Source organism: Fringilla coelebs (assembly GCF_963513975.1).
Source record: "Fringilla coelebs genome assembly, chromosome: 3".
Taxonomy (NCBI): domain Eukaryota; kingdom Metazoa; phylum Chordata; class Aves; order Passeriformes; family Fringillidae; genus Fringilla; species Fringilla coelebs.
Window position 1 is genome coordinate 35613848 of NC_140030.1, and position 21073 is coordinate 35634920.

The 21073-nt window shown below is 40.9% G+C and overlaps 1 protein-coding gene across 1 annotated transcript in view; it reads left to right on the top strand.

Annotated features, from left to right (window-relative positions):
* Positions 1–21073, top strand: part of LOC311151906 (uncharacterized protein) — a gene marked incomplete at both ends in the record, with an annotated part of 76152 nt that overhangs the window by 12531 nt on the left and 42548 nt on the right. Inside the window, 5 exons of the mRNA XM_084202613.1 lie at positions 597–732; positions 2263–2440; positions 9028–9247; positions 10299–11007; positions 11822–11886. Of these exons, the coding sequence (XP_084058739.1) occupies positions 597–732; positions 2263–2440; positions 9028–9247; positions 10299–11007; positions 11822–11886 (1308 nt within the window). The remainder of the gene's footprint in view (positions 1–596; positions 733–2262; positions 2441–9027; positions 9248–10298; positions 11008–11821; positions 11887–21073) is intronic.

Below are 21073 nucleotides of genomic sequence, written 5' to 3' on the forward strand. Positions count from 1 at the left end.
AAAAAGAGAAAGGGTCTGTATGGAATGTTGGAGCTCAGTGACTCACATACAGAAATGTTTGAGCTCTCTCTGCCCCAGTTCCAGGGAGCCAAAGCACAACACAACCTGTGAGCACAGGAGTCCCTCTCCATCCCTCATTGCAGAGAGTTTTATCCATGCAATTGGCTTCTTTGGGAGAGGAACATAACTCCTGTGTAGTCAGCTGGCCCAGAAGTGCCTTCTCAGAGACCTGATCAAATGCTGAGCGAGCACAATGCTGAGATTGCTGCTGATAGCATTGGCTGCATTCACTGGGGTAAATCAAGAAAATTAGGAACTGAATTTCAGTACTGCACCTACAGCAGCATCCAAAGGTCCCTCACAGGCATCCCAGCATGGCTTGGCCACTGCTGCCCACCCTGTTCTTGGGGGAAAAGGGTCACCCTACAGGAACACAGCAGACTCAAAGAAAAGCCCCAGAGACTGAATATTGCCTGAGGCTCTTACAGTGTGGAAAAGAAGGGCAAGTGCCCCATTTCTGAAACAGAAAAAATATGCAGTGGTCAGATAGTGAAATTTTACTGGCAAACAAGCCATTTCCTTGGAATACTGCACAGGAGCTGTACACTTCATGCAGTCTCTACTTGAGCCAGACCCTGCAAAGAGGCCTGGAGTCAAAGAAGCAATAAAAGACAAATGGTTGAACGAAGGTTTCACCAGGAAAATACTGAACACTGCTGCCTACAAGAACAGGTAACAGTTTTGTCATCTGTCTTCTACCTTGGGATTTCAGGATTGGGGATTTGGGAGGAAAGCGTTTTTTAGATTTGTTTGTTTATTTGTTTTAGAAGATTTTTGTTATCTATTATGTGCTGTTCCAAAATGACAGTTTTACTTCAGAAAACACACCACATCAACACTTCTAACTGCGGGCAAATTTTATTTAAGAGGAAATATCCTTATAGAAAGGTTTATATCCATGGTATTAATAATTTTTTTCTTAACATGCTTCACATCTGCTACTAATTTCAGTGTGCTTCTAATCCTTTCCTACAAAACTAGGTCTCACGTGCCCACCTGAGGAAGTATTTTTATATTACGCCAAAGTTCTTGTTATTCTAATAATTTTTATTCTCATCCATCTTTGTAAGTGGTTTCAACTAGTCTCCATTTTTACTTAAAGCAAAACTTTATGGTTTAAGATTATTATAAAAGTTTGAAGATAAGTGCAATGCAACACTTCACATAAATGTTGCCAGTTTTCATTTTATCCATCGTTCATACTGGGAGGCATACTTTTCATGTCTTTAAATCCCTAAATGTCTTTAAATGCCTAAATTTGGTGATGGACCTTTTACATCACACTCACAGCTGAAAGAAGCTAGTAATGGGTCACATCTTTTATTCCCAAACTGTTCTCTAAAGGTCAGTATTTCACACTAATTGGAAAAGAGAATAATTTGTACCGTCTGCATTGGTGTCCAGAGGACACTTAGCAGGTTTTCCTACCATGGTGATCCACTGCCAGTCACAGCCAGAACTGTTAGAAATCTATGTGCAGTTTCTGTGAGAATTGCCCACTGCTCCTGCCTTTGCCCCCCTTTCTTCCTTCACCTGTCTGTTCTCATTCATACTGAAGTTTGAAAAAAATGTCTCAGGAGTCTCATAATTTTGTTGTAAAGGATGATTTCTAGAATTCCTTTGCTAGACTTTGCTGCTCACAGAAGCCTGTGAGTAAAACAATTGTCCTTATAACAAAATGTTTTATTTCACAATCAGATTTATATAAAAATTGGAATCCTCCTGTACTTTCTTTCATTCTCTTTTGCCCTTCCAAGTTTTCCTGCCTTTGCTACTTCTTACACACACACATACACACACACACACTCTCCCTTTTTATCCATTTGAGGCACTATCACCCTTTTTATCCATTTGAGGCTATTGCACTGAGAACTGAAATACACACATTTGATTAAAATGAGAAAATGCTGGTTTCCATATTTTAATTTCCCAAGCTTAATCCTGGTGGGTGTCCTTTCAGAGTAATCAATTATATCAACAATAGGATGTTTAATGATGCAGTAACAGAGCCTCAGCCCAGCAGTGAAGTTAGCACAGCCAGACAAGAAGATTATTGCACAACTGTGTATCATAACTTGCCTGTAAAAGCAACTTAGCCAGCTCCAGCTGCACCACAAGAAGTGTACTGTCTGCTTACTCTAAATTCTGATATTGTACCTGGTTGCATCATTTGTATTAAAATACTTTTCCCTGATATTTTAGATTTTGCCCCAGTGGGTTGAATCCTGTCGTTTTGAACTACATGACAAACGTTATGGAGTTCAGTCTTTCAGAAGTTATCAACAGTTTAATAAATAACAGACCCTCTCCTGCCATGTCTTCTTATTGCTTATTGCTGAAGAAACTGCTCAGGCACCAGAAAGACTGCAAAAGAGTTCAGGTAAGATATTACTGTCATAAGAGGCATAAAGTGCTCCCTGGATTTTTATAAGGAACAAAGCAGCAGCTATGTAGCACACATGAAAAAGGTGGTTATCCAAGGAACAGAGGAAAATTCATCAAAAAATAGTTATGAAATTGCAGATCCAAGTGCAGTCTTAAGAAACCTACATTCTGGCATTCTCAGAGGTGATCAATTTATGAGATTTTTTTATTCCCAGAGATAAATATATCTTTTTTATGACTAATGATTTTTTTTAAATGAGCTGCTGGTTGTAATGGGATTGAGAATTATTTTGTTTTACATATAAGATTACTTTTCCATTGGGAAAAGGAGCATTAGCATCTCAGTGACCTCGCCATCCCTTTCCTTTCTGACTGGTCTGCGAAGGTTTAATCCAAAATCTGGGGAGGTGAGTGGGAAGCTGTGAAAATTGTAAAATCTTTTCCCAGCATCTTTCTTTCTTCATGTTTTTTACCCCTGTACCTTATTCTCACACTTCAGCTCCAGCTCATTCAGGAACGTGGAGTGAGATCAGAGGGGACAAACATTTTAAAAATAAATCCAAAAAAATTATGGTAATCATTGGTAAGGCCACAATTAGTCAAAAAGGCTGTAAGCTTTTCTTTTACAACCGTCTCCACTAAGGGGTTCACAGCTCAGCCATAAAAATTTTGCTTCGGGCAGAAACTAGGCAGACAGGAAGCCAAATTCCAGCTTCTAACACACAAGTGCAATGGGAAAAGTTTCAGCTACAAAAACACACACATTAGCGATTAGCCTCCCATTCAAAGCCTTCACCCTGGAGAAGCTGTATTTTGAGAAGGTCCAGTTGACTCCTCTAGAAATTATTCAGATGAGCTTGAGCAGATCCAGATCTCCATGCCAGCACACAGCCCCAAGGTCGCAACAGTCTGTGCAGTGTCTGCAGACAGAGCCATAACTCAAAAATATGAGTTGGAGAGCGTGTGTGTGCATGCTTAGGGAGAGGAGGCTTTTCTTCACATATGCGAATTTTTTCATATTACGATTTTAAGTAGGATCTGCGAACTCATAAGTCACTCAAAAAGACCCATATTGTGAAGGCTATTGACCAGCTTTCTAATACCTCTGGATATCAAGCTGATTTACAGCCAGCAGAGATCTAGCCTTCCAGGCAAGTGGCAGTGTTTCATGTTGTGTATGACCTCTTTCAGCATCTTACCCGGGTGGAAGAGGGCAGTGATCGTGTACATAAAGCTGCAAGCTGATTAAGGGTCTGTGATACTTCCTGCCACTCCTGACATCCAAAATGCCCTCTTAAGGCAGAGACTCAAACTGAATTCAAGCACAAACCCTTAAATTAGCTCTGATTGAAAGTTAATTTCACTAAAAAATATTGTTTTGAAGTCCTAGTAAATACACTTCCCAAGCAGAATGAAACTTTTGGTAGAGCAAGGAGGAAAAGAGGGGAAGATTAATGAAGAAGTAAATGACATCTTCTCTCTTCTCTTCTCTTCTCTTCTCTTCTCTTCTCTTCTCTTCTCTTCTCTTCTCTTCTCTTCTCTTCTCTTCTCTTCTCTCTTCTCTTCTCTTCTCTTCTCTTCTCTTCTCTTCTCTTCTCTTCTCTTCTCTTCTCTTCTCTTCTCTTCGTTGACATTTTTCCAGTTAAAGGTTTAAAACCAAATCAGTACTGATGCAAAATAATCTGACCAGCTTCCAGCTCAAAACAGTAATGACTTTCACAAAATCACAGCATGGCAGACAGGCTGAAGTTGGCAGGGATCTCTGGAAGCCATCTGACCTAAGGCCCCTGCTCAAGCAGGGCCATCTACAGACGGTTGCCCAGAACCATATCTGGACAGCTTTTTATTGTCTCCAAGGATGAGCACCAGCATCCCTGGGCAACTTGTGGCGGTGCTTGGTCACCCTCACAGTGAAAAACTGTTTGATGTTCAGAGGGAAACTCTTGTGAGTGCTTCAGTCTCTCAGTCATCTCTGTGGCCAGAACTCTCTGTAATATGTACGTGTCTCTCTTACTGAGGAGCACAGAGCCAGATGCAGCGCTCTGGGTATGGCCTCACCACTGCTGAGCAGAGGGGGTGCATCACATGCCTCGACCTGCTGGCAAGATTGGCAACTCCTCTTGCAGCCCAGGAAACCATCAGCTTTCTCTGCAGCAGGGCCATGGTGCTGACCCACGGCCAACTTGGTGTTGACCAGGATCTCCAGCTGCTTTCCAGCCTGGTGGCCCCAGCATCTGCTGGTGCCTGGGGTTGGTCTTGCCCAGAAGCTGGACTTTGCACTTCTGGACTAAACTCAGCACGTCTAACCTTGTAAACTGGATATGCACCCTGGAGTCTATTAAATTGTGTCATGGCCCAACTCTCCATTTCTACACCTTCCTCATAACTCCCAGGTGTGTAGAGCTTTCTTCTGCATCTCAAAACCATGCCAGTCTGCAAATTTTCACGTGATCAATGTGGGGAGTTCTTAAAATTGCTGACAGAATCTCCCTTTGATGGTTGCGCAGGGAAATGACTCACTTTTAGTAGGACATCTTTGCTGAGAACTTGAAATACAGGCACAAGATGAATGTCTAAATTTAGCAGAGTGGATTCTGCCACAAATACCTTCCAATATCTGTTACTAAGACATACAAATTAGGAAATGAGAACAGACCAATTTATACCATCTTTTCATGTCATTAAAAGTTTGTTTCCCTTTTTCCATCAGCACAAAGTTTGTAAATGCTACCTTTAAAGACATGAACACAAAGCCTGCTACTAGCACAGTTTAGAGATCATTCTGTTATCTAAGATTGTGGTAAAGTCACTGTTTTTTCCCTAGATAATCACTCTACATAACTTTTTTCTTATTTTTGTCCCTCTGTTCCCTCTTACAGTCTTCTCTATTATGAAAATTAATATTTCTCCCTTTCTAGTTGTTTGGCTCTGCAACTTTTTGCAGTTAATAATGATCTCTTGATTGTTTCTTATTCAAGCCTTTTGGATAATTAACCTGTGCAATCAGTCCTCTCCTTTTAAACCATGGCTGTCGTTGCTAGCACTTTATGCCAGTTTCTCCAACATTCAATAATATTCGTGTTTCCCAGCAAGGCTGGAATTTGTGCAAAAACTGGGAAGAAAGAGAGGAAGGCTGGCTAAGAAATCAAGCTGGGCATTCTTACTCAATCAATGCTCGTATTTTTCCAGTCTCCTCTGGCCTGTTCTTCAGCTAAAGCTACTTTATGCACATACTTGCACAATGGCAAAACTTAGCCCTAAGCATATGCGGAGTATATAGGGAAAAGAGAAGAATGCATCTCTTGGATCCCAAGGCGGAGCCCCACACGGGTGGCATGACGTTTTTGGGCAGAGGCAGAGCCAAGAGCAGCCCCAGCTTCCCTGGAGACTGGCCCATGCTGCGCTGGCACGGCGGCTGGCAGGGGATTATCTGGCGGGGAGGATTCTCTGCTTTGATCTGAAAGAGGCCAAGTTCAACCACCTCTTTGGCAGGCTGCAATGCACTCCTCTGACCACCCAGCCACAGAGAGCTGAAACTGAGGAAGAGGAGTAAAGATTGTTAACTGAATGCAAGGGGGAAATTTCCCACTTTTTATTCATCTTCTTTTTGAGATCCTGATGTTACTAGAGCTTAATTACAACAGCATGGGTATTTGATATTTGTGTTACAAATTATGCCAAGGATATTTCAAAATGCATAGATAGATGTTCTCTATATTCTGTATAAAGCCAACTATTTGCTATTTATTACTAGCAGTGTGTGATCCATCTTTAAATCACATTATTTCCTTTCAGCTCTCCAGATCTTGCAAATGTATGCATCTGCTTTAACTTTAGGGACATGGATAGTTTCACTGAGCTCAACAAGACAGCTTGTCTGTATAAAATTAAAGCAAAAAATTAGAATTTGCATATAAATCAAATCTAAATTATGGAAACAGACAAGTAATAGTTAAGAGTCACAGGTAAAATGAAGCAACCTGAAAACTAGTTGCCATTTATTTACACTATTTCTTTCTAGGACCATAAAGATTATTGCATATTTCTGTCTGCCTATGAAATTACAGGAAGATAATATATAAATATTATCTTCTGTAGAGAAGAGCAAATTTATAGTAAAAAAATTACTCCGGCATTTTTGAGCAAATGAGAAATCTCTTTTCCTCTACGTGACTAGTAGAAAAAGTTGGCATCTGGCTCTTCTAAATATTCTGTCCAAAAAGAACAAAACATATCAAATATCAACACAAACAGCAAAGTAATTGCATTCATGATAATGCCTATGAAAAAAAAGCAATACAATATTCTACCAACACAATCAGCCCAGACATTGTTTGGAATTCAAGTGCATATTCACAAAACAGTACATACAACCCATTCCAGGCAGCAGAATATGCTATGATTTTTAACAGAATACCAAGAAACATACAATTTCCTGAGGAAAAATTTTCAGAAGGAATTGTAACCTAAAACTGAAAAAAAGTCTGTGGAAATTACTGTTCGTGTACAAACCCCCTGCACTTGAAAAACCAGTATGAGTCGTTGTATTTGCACCATCTCCTTGTATACAGAAGTTAACAGTTGAACATGCAAATAATAGTTTTGTTGGATGCAAACAGATGTGATTCTCATTTTTCTGGCTACAATTAGAAAAGTCTGTTGAAAGATTTACCCTTAAAAAAGCATAAGATCCTTTCCATGTTAAAATTCGAGCCATAAGTCATTGGATAAACTTAAAACACAGCCCGTCTCCTTTTATGCATCGTAGTTTCTCCTAGCAATGTATTTACATTTTATGTGTTCTGCTGTAGAAGAGGGAGCCTTAATGATTACAATTTGCCATCCAGAACTTTATAGCTAGTCCTTGCAGAAAATAGCATTTCTGCCAAAAAGCTTCCTGCCCAGGTGCTTAACCAATTAGCTCTTAAGAGGTCTGGCAGTAAAACCAGTCATGGCAAGTTTTCTGATATACTGTATATAAGGTGACAGCTTGCAAAATGTAAGATGAAAATTTGTTTTCTTAACTAGCAGTGTGTAAAATCCTGGGAGACTATTTGATTGCATAGGCTAAAATACTTATGACATCTCAAATTCCCAATTGATCTAGTGTGGTTTTAGCAATACGTTGTCAACTTGAACATATTTTGTTTCTTTTTATAAATATTCTTAAAATAATTTCCCTAATTTTGATTGGGTACGACAAGTACATAGGAAGGATGGGGTGACCCCACAAATTTGAGGTTTGGGGCCCATCAAATTTTTCCAAACATTTTTGCTAACTCACAAAATACATTCAACCTATCAAAAGTGCCTTTTCTCCACAAATTACACCCACTTTTAAAAATGACATGTTAGATTAAAAACATCTTTTTCATAAGGGGAGCACTTTGCAATACAAATCTTAGAAGAAAACCATGAAAAAGATAAGTACACTTAATAACTTCTCTGATTCTGGAAGCAAGAAGTCTGTATTATGTGAGGATGGCAGTAAAAAATCAAAAGCCACTAGAGATAACCCTTGAAGTGGTGGCCATGTAACAACAAAGTGGGTCTGTCAAAGATGATATGGAGAGCAGCAAATAAAGCTTGGTATTGGACTGGAATATCCATGTGGGTAGCTGTCTTGGTTTCAGAAACTACATTTCAGAAATTTCTTTTTCAGAAGTGCCAGACCTGAAGGGAGATGTTCTATGGCAGAGGCATCACACAGAGCAGTCAGCTCATCACAGGACTTGATTCTGTAGGAAGGGATTTCTTTCTTCTATTCTTTGCTTTGCAAATGCTCCCCTTGTGAAAAATATATTTTAAAGCTAACATTATATTTCACAGCCCTTCCATTTTAACTAGGTTTTGGTAACTTAAACTCAGTGTGAATGAGGGTGACACAGTGAGGACGCTGGAAATTTGGATCATAGGATAGACAAGTGACCTCCATATGAGAACCTATCCCTTGTGCATGGAAGATGCTTGTAGGAGTGAGGGAAGTGGCACTGCAGCAAGGAGTGAGTTCTGAAGCCTGTGTTCTTGTTGGGACGAATGGTCCAGTTACCACAACTCCATGGACATCTTCCTGCTGTAATTCCACTGCAAAACCTCCCCAGATCTGTTCTAGTCTTGTGCTGACTACTTGCCCTCACAGCAAGTGGCAACTTGCCCGTGACAATCTTCCTTCTGGATCAGGGAGTGGCTCACAGCATTCTGTGATGCTTCTGCTTTGCAGCATGAGCTCCGTGGTACCTTGACCTTCCTCACACATCTTGGGAGACTCTGTGAGCCACGAGCCTTGAAGGAAGTGCCATGGGCTCTCCAAAGATGGCATGCTAGTGCCCAATGGATTGTCATTAAAACTTTCTCCCCATTCTCCCCACAATCTGCGTGGTAAAGGGAAGGGTCTGCCAGCCCATGTGCAGCTGGGTTTCAGGAAGATCCTCTGGCGTAGGGCCTGTTCAGATGAAATATTGATGTGTGTAACTAAGGCTTGTGTGGAGACAAGATTTCCTATTACACCTTATATGTGATTTCTTTTAAAGTTTCGGTGCTTTTTGTTCCCTTCAAATCAAATGGTGTCTGATCATTTTACAGAGGGAATATGAAGCAGAAAAATACAGTATTAATCCCGATAAACAGCTGAATAAGGAGTCAGAAACTAAGATTTCCCCGAAGGCTGAAGTGGACACTCTGGAAAACCTCAGAAATTATGGCAATAGGGCATTTCCTACTGTATCAACCCTGGCAGTGCCAAACACTGTTCAAGAAGATGAGATCACAATTGCATTGGAAAACCAGGAAAACTTGTCAAAAGGTACTGTTCTGAAATAAGTCTCAGAATGTTAGTTCAAAAGGGTAAAAGGGTAAAAGGGTGGTTGTCTGAGGAAAAAAGGGAATGCAATTCCTGAAAATGCTATAGAAATATCTTTGCATTTTGTTTTGAAATTGCGAGTATTTTGATCGATTGTTTCCCAGGCCCAAATCTGGTGATAGAGTTAATTTTGGTCAGGTGAAGTAATTAGCAGATGAACATCTGATCCAGTGCATATTCTGCAGATATGGACTACAAATAACTGGTCCATGCCCATGTGTAGGTTATTTCCTCTATGAATAACCCTGAGACAGTACAAGTACCTCAAAACTCTTCCAAGAACAGACATACATGAGTAAAAGGGCATTTATTTACATTTCCAGGCTGAACATGAGCATGGTGCAAGTGTCACAACTTCACTATACTCAATGAGGGATTGTACTCATATTCATGAGATCATTTTCCACAGTCTCAAAAATATAGAAGAAGCCCAGTAATGGATAATCAAACTCCATATCTGGATTTATTTCTGCTCCAGTTATTGCACCCTCATGACAATTTAGATATGTGCTATGTTTCAAATGGTGTGATAAATATCCCCAGAAGCATACATGCATTTGTTGCCCAGAGAAGCTGTGGATGCCCCAGTCCTAAAAGTATTAAAGGCTACATAGGTTGGAGCTCTGAGAAACCTGATCTACACAATGGTGAATGGGGATTGGAATAAGATTTTTAAGGTTCCTTCCAACCCAAAGTATTCTATGATTCTTTGATTTTATTGTACTCAATAAAATTAAACCAGACAACTTTATGCAGAGATGCTCATTTCAGACTGTTCACCCAACCAAAAAACTGACAATTGCCTACCTGCAGATCAACATCTGCCTGAAATCATCAGTGCAAAATTGCATTCTGTGTCAAGATTTACTTTTATTTATGCCTTTGCAAATACTGATTTTATTGTGGGATGAAGCTGATTTGATAATAATATGTTGTTTTCTTGCAAATGTCATTCCAGCAGAAGCTGATCTGATTTGTTCTATATTCTATTTAGTTTCCAAGTTTGCAGGCAGAGAATTAGCCCGCTGTGGGCCTCCTAAGTCACCAAGAAAAAGTACGCCACGTGAACCCATTTATCAGCCCCTTTTGGACTCTCAGAACAATCAGAATGGCTTTGAAGACTTGACAGAGACCAGAAGACCATGTCTTCATGAGAAAACCCCATCCACACCAGCAAATAAGCAATCTCCCTCTTCAAACGATCAAGCAATGCCAAGTACAAAAAAAGTACCTCCACGGTCCCTGGTGGAAAACAGAATTATTACCAAAAGTCCTTTGCCTCGACAGGACATGAGGTTTAAACACCTTCTGAAGGTGGTGTATGACAATATTCACACCCCAGCACAGAGGCAACTTGATAAAGACGGTGCTGACCTCCTCATGATTGACTCTCCCCAGCTGTCACCTTTCCCCAGGCTGCAACAAGCTACCCTAAGAGAAACCCTTCCTAGAAAGATTTCCTTGCTGGGGGCAGCACAGGAACGTACAGATATCTGCCCTCTTGTTATAGTCAGTGGTTCAAAAACACCAGCTTTCCCCATGGCCCAACAACAAGAGTTCACCATAAGAAGCATGAGGCAGTTTAAAGAAAACCCAACTCATTTTGTCAATAAGAAAACTAAGAAAAACTTTTTTCAGCTCAGACACATACCTACTACTACAGATGTAAATCTTCCTGTTCTATGCCCACCATACCAAACCAGGTCAGGTAAAAAACCAGAGAACCTAAGATTAAATTTTGCATAATAAAACACCCACAAAGCATCAGAAGAAAAAATGGCAAAGGAGCAGGTAAGAAACAAAGGTGGACAAGAAAGAGAGAGCAAGAAAAGGAAGGAGGGAGAGATGAATTCAATATTAAAATGAGAATCCTCCAAACACAGAAGAATTATATGATTTAAGCTGCTCATCCTCTGATATCAACCAAACACCATGCTACAAATTTTGTGGGGCACACCAAAGAATCAGAAAAACAGATGCCACTGTATCAGAACAACATCATGTATATTTAGGCACAAAAGTGGACACTGAGGGCAGAAGATGTGGTTTAAAATATTTTGCACCAATACATATATTGTCCTAAACTTGTGTTACTTGTACTTATGCATTTCACTAGGGAAAGAACACCCGGCAGGCAATTTTTATTAAGCTGTGAACATCATACAGAAGGTAAAAAGCTGCAACAATGAGGGAATAAACAGCTGGGGGGGGATTGCCATGACACAAAAAATAGTCATGGCAATGATAAATTGTTTGTTTCTTTGCTTGTTTATTAGTTTTAACTATGTGTATTACAACTAATGGAGACCATACATCCTGACTCCCCTGAAAGTTAGAGTTAGTTGCATTTTCTCTGTAAATTTAAATACTTAATTAGTATTGCCTATTTGTAACTGTTTGCCTTTGCAATGTTTGTGCCTTACTACTGAAAACATGGATTTGCTTTCAGTTTCAATGTATTGTGGTTCTCAGTTAGATTGTCATGCTACTAAGCTTTAAGGCTGTTTCTGTACTCAGACAAGTTCTATATCAGTTAAAATCCCTTAAGCTCGATGGATTTGAACTTGACTACACCAACAGAGGTGAGAATACAATGGGAATCTTCATATTTGCTGCTCTGTAGGCTCCCACATAAAAGATGTGCAAAGGTTTTTTCTCAGAAAATCTGATTTCCTAATGATTTAGGAAATGTGTATGCCTTGAATATGTTTTAAGCTTTGAATTGCTCTTAAAAAACATTTTTTCTTTGGACATACATTTTGAAACAAATATATCCAGCTGAAAGTTTACATTTCAATTCACTGTTTCCTCTCACAATGCTGAAATGCTTCATTCTGGATATAAATCACAGAATCATAAAATCATAGAATTGTTTATCTTGGAAAAAGACCCTTAAGATTATCAGGCCCCCCACTAAACCATGTCCCAAAGAGCCACACCTACGCATATTTAAAAACCTCTAGGGATGGTGATTCAACCACTTCCCTGGGCAATCTGTTCCAATATTTGACAACCCTTTCAGCAAAGACATTTTTCCTAATATCCAGCCTAAACCTGTCCTGGTGCAGCTTGAAGCCACTTCCTCTTGCCCTGTCGTTTGTTATCTGGAAGCAGAGCCTGACACCCACATGGCTACAGCCTCCTTTCAGGCAGGTGTAGTGAGCCACACAGCTCCCCCTCAATCTCCTCTCCTCCAGTGCAAGCAGCCCCAGCTCCCTCAGCCCCTTCTGACAGGGCTTGTGCTCCAGACCCTCTCCCAGCCTTGTTCCCCGTGTCTGGACACGCTCCAGCACCTCAGTGTCTTGTAGTGGTGGAGCCCAGAACTGGACACGGCGCTCAAGGTGTGGCCTCACCAGAGCCAAGCAGAGGGGGACAATCACTGCCCTGTCCTGCTGGCCACACTAGTGCTGACCCAAGCCAGGGTGCCATTGGCCTTCTTGGCCACCCAGACACGCTGCTGGCTACCAACCACTACCCCCTCATCTTTTTCTGGCTTCAGAACTTTTCTCCAAGCCTGTAGCACTGCATAGGGTTGCTGTGACCCAAACACAGGACCCAGCACTTTGCTTTGTGCACGTCAAGCATCATAAAATTGCCTTGGGCCCATGACTCCAGCTGGTCCAGATCTGTCTGCAGAGCCTTCCTGACCTCCAGAAGATCAGCACTCCCATCTAGCTTGGGGGCACAAGGGAATACCCATTCCCTACTAAAATAAACCCCAGAGAGATCAGCATTAAGTGTCTGTGCACCAGGACCCAAGCACAGAAGAGGAGCTCTGAATTGTGATGCTTCTCATGGCCTCAGCTGTCTCCAGTCCCTGTCTGTGACAGGGAACAGGGGTTTCCAAGGGGTGAGATACTCATCAGTGGTCAAAGAAAAGTTCAGCTCTTTGTGGGGTTCAAAATAAAGGTAGTACAATTTTTCTAGTAGGTGAGCCTGGCTAGCTGCCAAGTGCCCACCAAAGCCACCCTACCATTTCCTCATCTCAGCTGGACAGCATAGGGAAAATAAAATAAAACTCTCCTGGGCTGAGATAAGGGCAAGGAGAGATCACTCACCAGTTACCATCACGGGCAAAACAGACTCAGCCTGGGGAAATCAGATTAATTTATTACCAATCAAATCAGAGTAGGGTAATGAGAAATAAAGCTACATTTAAAGCACCTTCTCCCCATCTCTCTCTTCCTCCTGGGCTCAATTTCACACCCATTTTTTTCTACCTACTGCCCCATAGTGGTGCAGGAGAACAAGGACTGAGGGTTGTGGTCAGTTTTATCACGTTCCATCTGCTGTTCCCTCCTACTCAGAGGGAAGACCCCTCATGTTCTTCCAGAGCTCCAGTGTGGGGTCCTTCCCTTGGGAGACATCCTTCCACAATCTTTTCCAACATGAGTCATTCCAGTGGGCTACAGTTCTTCATGAACTTCAACAGGGTGCAGTGCTTCAGGAGCAGGCTGCTTCAGTCTGGGTCCCCCAAGGGGTCACAAGTCCTGCCAGCAAACCTGCTCCAGTGTGGGTTCCTCTGTCCACAGGTCCACAGGTCCTGCCAGGACCGTGCTCCAGTGCAGACCTCTCACTGGGTCACAGCCTCCTCTGGACATCCACCTGCTCTGGTGTGGGATCCTCCACGGGCTGCAGGTGGATTTCTGCTCTCCCATGGCCCTCCATGGGCTGCAGTCCAAGAGCTGCCTCACTATGCACTTCCCTACTGCAGGAGAGTCTCTGCAGCTCCTGAGACACCTCATCCCCTCCTTCTTCACTGACCTTGGTTCCTCCCACACAGGCTCACTCCCCTCTCCCTGATTGTTGAGCAGGGTCTTTTCCCCCTTCTTAAGCCTGTTATCCCAGAGGCACAACCACCACCACTGATGGGCTCGGCCTTGACCAGCTCTGGGTCCATCCTGGAGCCAGCTGGCATTGGCTGTGTCAGACAGGGGGAAGTTCTGGCAGCTTCTCACAGAAGCCACCCCTGCATCCTCCTGCTACCAAAACCATGCCATGCACACTCAATTCAAGTTTCTTATTCCTAGGACTCTTTCACTAAAAAGCAAGGGAATATCCCTTCTCCTGCCATCCATCCCTTTAAAGGTAACAACAGGTTCCCAAAGAGAGAGTTTCTGAAGGAGCATTTAGCTATTTCATCACATCAATAACAATTCCTTGCACAAAATAGCTTCACAGAGATTTGCTGCTGGGATGACACTGGATTTGTCTTCAGGTCCTTCAAGTCAGTCTCTATAAGTGGATCCTGCTATTTTTACAGTCTGTCAATGCAATCACAAGAGATTCCCAGACCTCAGTTTCATAGGTTTTCCATTTACACATAGGAAATGACACCTTTTACTTCTATCCTGTTTCTGAGTCATATTAATAAGTTCAACTGCTTTATGTATTACCAGTTTTAATGCTGAATCTGTTTTTCAAATCACAACTGTTTTCATGTCAGCAAAATAATTTCAAACCACAGGAAATTCTGAGGATGAGGTACAAATATACACTTGGAGCTATCAGGAAGCAGAATCAAACCTGCAGTTGGAAAAATATTAAAAGAATGTCACTGCTTTCATACTCAACTTTTAATTTCATCATCCTTTAAAGACATAAATGAAACAGATGAATAATTCAGACAGTAAAGGAAAGCCTTTGAAAATCCCTGAATAATTCAGAAGGTCTGACATTATATAGCCTTTGTCATACTGATCCGTCCAACCTGGGTAAGACTGAAGAGAGAATGAAGTGACTATCCAATTCTCTCACAACCCTCTCATATTATGGTTTAGGGACAACAAAACTCTGCAAATCAGAAGGTCACAAAAAGAGAAAAAGCAGCTCATGTTCACCAGTGGTCTGTACAGGCAGGATGATGAGAAAAGGCAAACAGGAGCATTATAAACACAGTGTTCAAACTACAACACCTGACCTGCAGCCCAAGAAAACTCACTCTGACTTACCTGCCCTGTAATCGTAAGGTATGTATGTGAAAGGTTTAAGAAATTCAGAAAATATTCATCACACAAAGACATTTAAAAACAAATCAAGGTTTGCCAAACTGAGAGTGAGCCTGAGAAAAATATAAACACATATTTCTTTCTATAAAGCAGCACATAGAATTTTTATGTCTCCTGTAAGTAATATGCATTTGCCTCATCCATCTAACTAAAATTTAAATATTTCAGTGTTATAATGGTAATGAACTATATATACCTTCCTCTCTTTTACCTCTTTTCAGTTCTGGGGAATATTTTGGGTCACAGCTCATAGGGATGGATACCACAGGAAAATGTAAGTTAATTAAGTTAAGAAACCTTGTCTTCTTAAGAATAAATATTTGAGATTTCTGCTAGGACTCCTGGCATAAAATATTCCAGAATGAGAGTCATCCACCATTCACCTGGCTGTAGTATTTGGGTACCAGTTGCTTATAAACACATATTTTGTGGCTAATCCTTTAAAGAGAAAACCAGAGGATGCTTTCAGAAAAGAGTTATTTCCAGCTAGGAAGCTGGAAACTTCCTAAACACTCTGTCACAGAATTTAAGACATCTGCCAACCCTCAGGAAAGTGGGCTATGGGGCAAAGGGATTTAATAGAGCTAAACACCACTAGGCATACTCAGGTTGAGATTTTGAGGAGGTTTTGCAGCAGGACTTTGCTTGCCCAGCGTTAAACAGAGGAGGCATCTCTGACTAAGGTGGTTGTCCAGATTCTTTTTTAGTCACTTGGGATTATGAACATCTGGAAAAAGAGAGAAAGTAAACTTGATTTGGAGGTCCTCAAGCAGACTCTTCAAAGGTTGCCAACGGCACTGCCATAAGGATGACTCTATCCAACATTTGGGGCTTTCAGTTTCCACAGACTGAGGAACAAGAACTGAACATTCATGCCATCTCAGGAAAACTTTAGGTGGCAAAACTCTTTCCTGACCTCTGCAGGAGCTCAGCAGTAGGGGTTTAAGTCTTTATCTGGGGCATATATCAAAGGTAGAAAGGTAGAAAAGAGGATCAGATACATCCTTGAACCTAATCAGCTGCTGCTAGGCCAGCAGATATTTCACTTGGGACATCTGTATAAGCAATGGTATCTGCCTTCTGAGGCTAGAAAGAAGACTGAAAGCCACTTTTTACAAATCCTTTCTTAGAAAGTAAGTCCTTGGTAACACAAAATGAAAGTGTTCCTCTAGACAAAAGAAGGATTTGAGTATCAAGCCCATCCATTGTAACAGCTCAAAAAGGCAATGAAAGCATGAGGGACCGTGTTACACAAGTCTTTTCTAAGCTAATAAATACTTAACTCACATCAGCAGCTTCTACAGAACTCTTCAATGGGAACAGAATGGAAGGCAAGTGTTCCCCATCAGAGGAGCTCTTTGGTTCAGACCTTCAGAGTGTCTCAAAGTGCTCTTTATAGCGCAGTTCTGCATAGAAACTCGTGTGGGTGTAGCAGTATTTCAAATTACTGAGAGGTCTCTTTCACAGAACACAGTCTATACATCTGCCAGACATCCACTCTTGGCTGGCCTACACCCTTTCCTATCAGCACTGTGAATTCCCACATCATGGAGACCCTGCTCTTCCTAGGCATTTCTACTTGCTGCTTTCCATATGCTTTGGTAGGTCAGCATTTCTTCTGCTGCTAAACCAAAAACCAACTCCCCAAGATGATTGACATTTGTGGAAACCCAGGGCATTGGGAATATTTCTCTGTCTGCTCTGGGGTGTCCTGACCCCCAGGGGAGCACTGACTTTGACCCTCATTCATGGAGAAAGTTTCCTAGACTTGAAGATAGACTAGAATCCACAAAATTGTGAAATAGATTACAGAGAGGTATATCACTTGGTGAGAAATTTAGGTTTTGGGATTTTTAGTATGTTGTGGATGGAAGCAAGATGGAGGGCACAGGGCGTTGTCCTGGGTTTCTTCTTCATGCTTCTTCTTCCTTCTTCTTCATGGGTTTGGGTGGCATTTTGTAATTAGGCAGAAAAGTCCGCACTGCGGGCTCTTTGGGATCAGTGATTGGGTTAAAAGGGAAAATAATCTAGGTGTCAGTTCTTAATTGGATAGTTTCGTCTTAAAAGACCTTGTAACCAGAGATTGTTATCCATTTTGTGCCTTCTAATGAAAAGCTGCTGAACTCACAGTAGTTTTACTGATAATAATTAATAAGCACTTGAGTCTGAACATGAATTACTGTCTCAAGACAGTAATTTTCTGGGTCTGCCTTCAATCCAGACCCAGAAAAACTGATGACTGGTACCTCCACAGACATCTAATTATTGACATGCATTTACAGGTATTACACATAGGGAACACAGAGAGGTGCAGAGGATATGCTGTTGCATGATGGACATGAAAGATCAAACAACACATGCTGTGTTTGTTCATGGTGCCTCCCTTTTATTGCCCCAAGACCATCCCTTTCCTCAGACATTGAGTAAGACAGACAAGCCATAGAGATGATGATACTGTCTTGTTATTACAACCTTCTGGAGAAAAAAAAGCCATGTTCTAGTCACTTCACTGTTTTCATCAGGAGTCACCAATCCAATCCTGCAGCTGAGAAGAAAATTTATGTTTCAGAAAACCCACCACAAACTGTTGGAAACACTGTAAGTATACCCGGCTCCAATGTGCCTGATTTTCTTCCAATAAGTTAATTATCTTCCTTCCACAAAAAAAAAGCAAGCAAGCATCCCTTGAGTTCCCAAAGGCAATCCTTTGAGAACAATGGACATTTGATAGACTTCTGTGCTCATTAACTATATAGTAAAGATGGAAAAAATTCCCATAAAGCCTGCAAAAGTAAAACCACGACTGTCATATAGCTATTATGTTATCCTGATAGCTCTCAGCATGCGAAGCTATCAGCTATCGAACATCTGAGCTCAAAAGTACAGCCTCCAACTACAGATTATATATTACACAGCTCTATGCAATACCAAAAATAATTCACACTCTGCCATTGCTGCTGTCTCTGCAGGGATCCCTCTGCTTCTATGCCTAATTCTGCTTCTGCCCTGTGGATATGACACAAGAAATGCCAAGCACAGATTTCAATGCATAAACATATTATGTGCCGTGGTAAGAGAAGTACCTCATAATAGCCCAGTTTGGAAGTATTTACCAAAAATTTGCTTCCTAATAATGAAGAGCTGGGACTTTGACCCTTGTACAGAAGCAAGGAGAGCAAACCATGGATTCAGGCTTAACCAGTTGTATCAAGCTTAGCACCACTCCAGTGACTGAGCACATTTGTTATGATTTATGCCCTCGTAGCCTGTGCTCTCTGCAGATTTTTTGGCTTTGACTCACCTTGTGAAGAGGAACGCCTGCCTACCGCATCCTCGTTTTTGCTTTGCTGTGTCTATCCTTGATTCAGAATTCACATGTTGGAAAAACCAAGCTCAGTGCCTGAAATAAAAATAAAAATAAAACCTCCCTTCAAATGGCACAAAGCTGCTTAAAAATGTTAATCTCCCTTATTTTTATGATGTGTTTAATATTAAATGTTCCCATATGGCTACAACACAGCAAACCATGTCCTTCCATTTAAATAGCCTGTTTACTTTAAAATCTGAAACTAGCTACAAATTGAAACCCTTTTTGTTTTTGTCCACCTGGAAAAAATTATTAAATTCTTAAGTCTGCATTGTAATAGGAGCAAACACGAAAGAGTGTGAATTCTAAAGTTTCAATATCTATTTTTAAATTGTTTTGCATTTAAGCTTTTAATTTAGATTTAATAAGATTCTAATTGCATTTTTTCAAAAATACCAGCTGATTATTGAAGACACATTTCTTTAGGATTAATTTACACAGTTTAGACTTTTAAAATATTGTTTTAAATAATAATTTAGTATTTTTTTTATTTATGCTACTAAATTTAAATATAGTTAATGTAAAATAATTATAGAATGATTGCAAGAAATTAACTTATTGAAGATTAACCATTTTATGAGAGATGCACATCTCCTGTGTAATTATTCCATGTCATTAAGTGTCTTCAGAAAGCTGTGGGCAATTAACGTAAGAAGAGTGCTTAGTTATAATTTCACATATTGTGCAATTAAAAGCAATCAAAGGTTTTGCAATTTTCCATATAGCTCAGAAGCAGGAAGAAAATGTATTAGCATGTTAAATGAAATAAGCTGTGCAGCTTCAATTCTCAGGTCTGTCTCAGCTGCTTTTTGCTACTTCAGCAGTGCAAAAGAGCCAGAGACCCAGCAGTCTTGCTCTCCTGATGGTCTTTCCTCAGGGGGAATACTGGGTAATTCAAAGCAGAAATAGTGGCTGCATGCCACCTTCTCTTCTTCAGCTGGAGGGTGCAGTATCAATACCACATTCCTCTCTTGCTGCCAGATGTACTCTTCAGGGTCACAAGTAGCCAAGATTAATTTATAATAGCTTTACAGCAGCCTAAAGATCTATAAAGTCATTTTTGCCTCTCTAATCTGGCTCTGACTACTATGGAGAATCTCGGCCTTTAAGCACAGTAAGGTCTTAATTAACTGTTGTCTTGGGCTAGCTGTAGGCTTTAGACCTGGATTGAAAAGGCATTATGGTCACCTGGAATCCGTTCCTCACCTCTCTGGCAGCGGCACAGACCCTCAGCGTGTTGCATGCTCCATGGAGCACTGTTTTTTTGGCAGGCAAGGATCTCCTGGAATAGTTATTATATCAGATATTATGGAAGGACTCCACTAGAGAGAGGTTAATGAGATAACCTCTCTCTTCTTTTTCACCATTTTATTTTTATTTTCTCAGAAATAATACGCCTTTTCTCACTCTATTGTCATGACACCCTTAACTGTGCCCCCTCAAATATTATTTAGAACATTCTCTTCAGGAGTTTAAAGGTAGAAACTGTCTTTTTCTCTGCTCAGATTAAGTCAAATGTTTTGATTTTTACCATTAAATTTATGTCTAAAACATGACCTAAATCAGGCATCCAAAAGCACACCCAGCATTTAAGAGGCACTGAGCATTGGAAGAACCAATAAAGACAACATCTATCTTAACTCCTTGAGTAAAACTGCCCCAGAAAGAACAATATTGCAGAACAACAGCATAAGAATGACTTCCCTTAAGTGCTTCTAAATAGAGGCTCCTTCTGTCCCACCTTTCATTCTTGCTAGTTCATGAGAGAAATTTAATGTTTGACATCTTTATTTGACGTAATACCCCTTCATGTTGAAGTTAAACTTACAAAACTGTATGGGACAAGTAAGCCAAGCACATGAACCTCTGCACACCCTCAGGAACCTCCAAAGAGCTGGAAGACTTCTGGTGATCCACATCATCACAGGCTCAGTAACTTCTTGAGACTGTACTGAAGATAGAGCTGTGTTCCCCTGCCATGAATCACTCTTCAAATAATTAAAACCATTATTCAAGTCAGCACACAACAAAGAATAAAAGCCTGGAACCCCTGGTTTTGATGCTTGATCAAAGCCTGTGCTTCTTGTGCAATGTGGTGGCACTAGCCTGCCGGGCTGCTGAAGGCAGCTATCAGCCACTGCAAATATGCCAACAACCCAGTGCAGGTTGGTAATGGTAACAATCACTCACAAAACAAAGGGTTATTTGGAGCTGAAATACGATTGATGTCATTGTTTTCCAGGCTTTTGTAAATTAATGAAGAATAAGCTAATCAGCCTGCTCTGTCTTTATATTTATTGAAGACAAATATGTCCAGTTGGGAAAAGATTCATGTGAGTGTGGGCATGTTGCTCAATGGAGTAAGGGATTGAGTGACAACAGGCATGAAAAAGG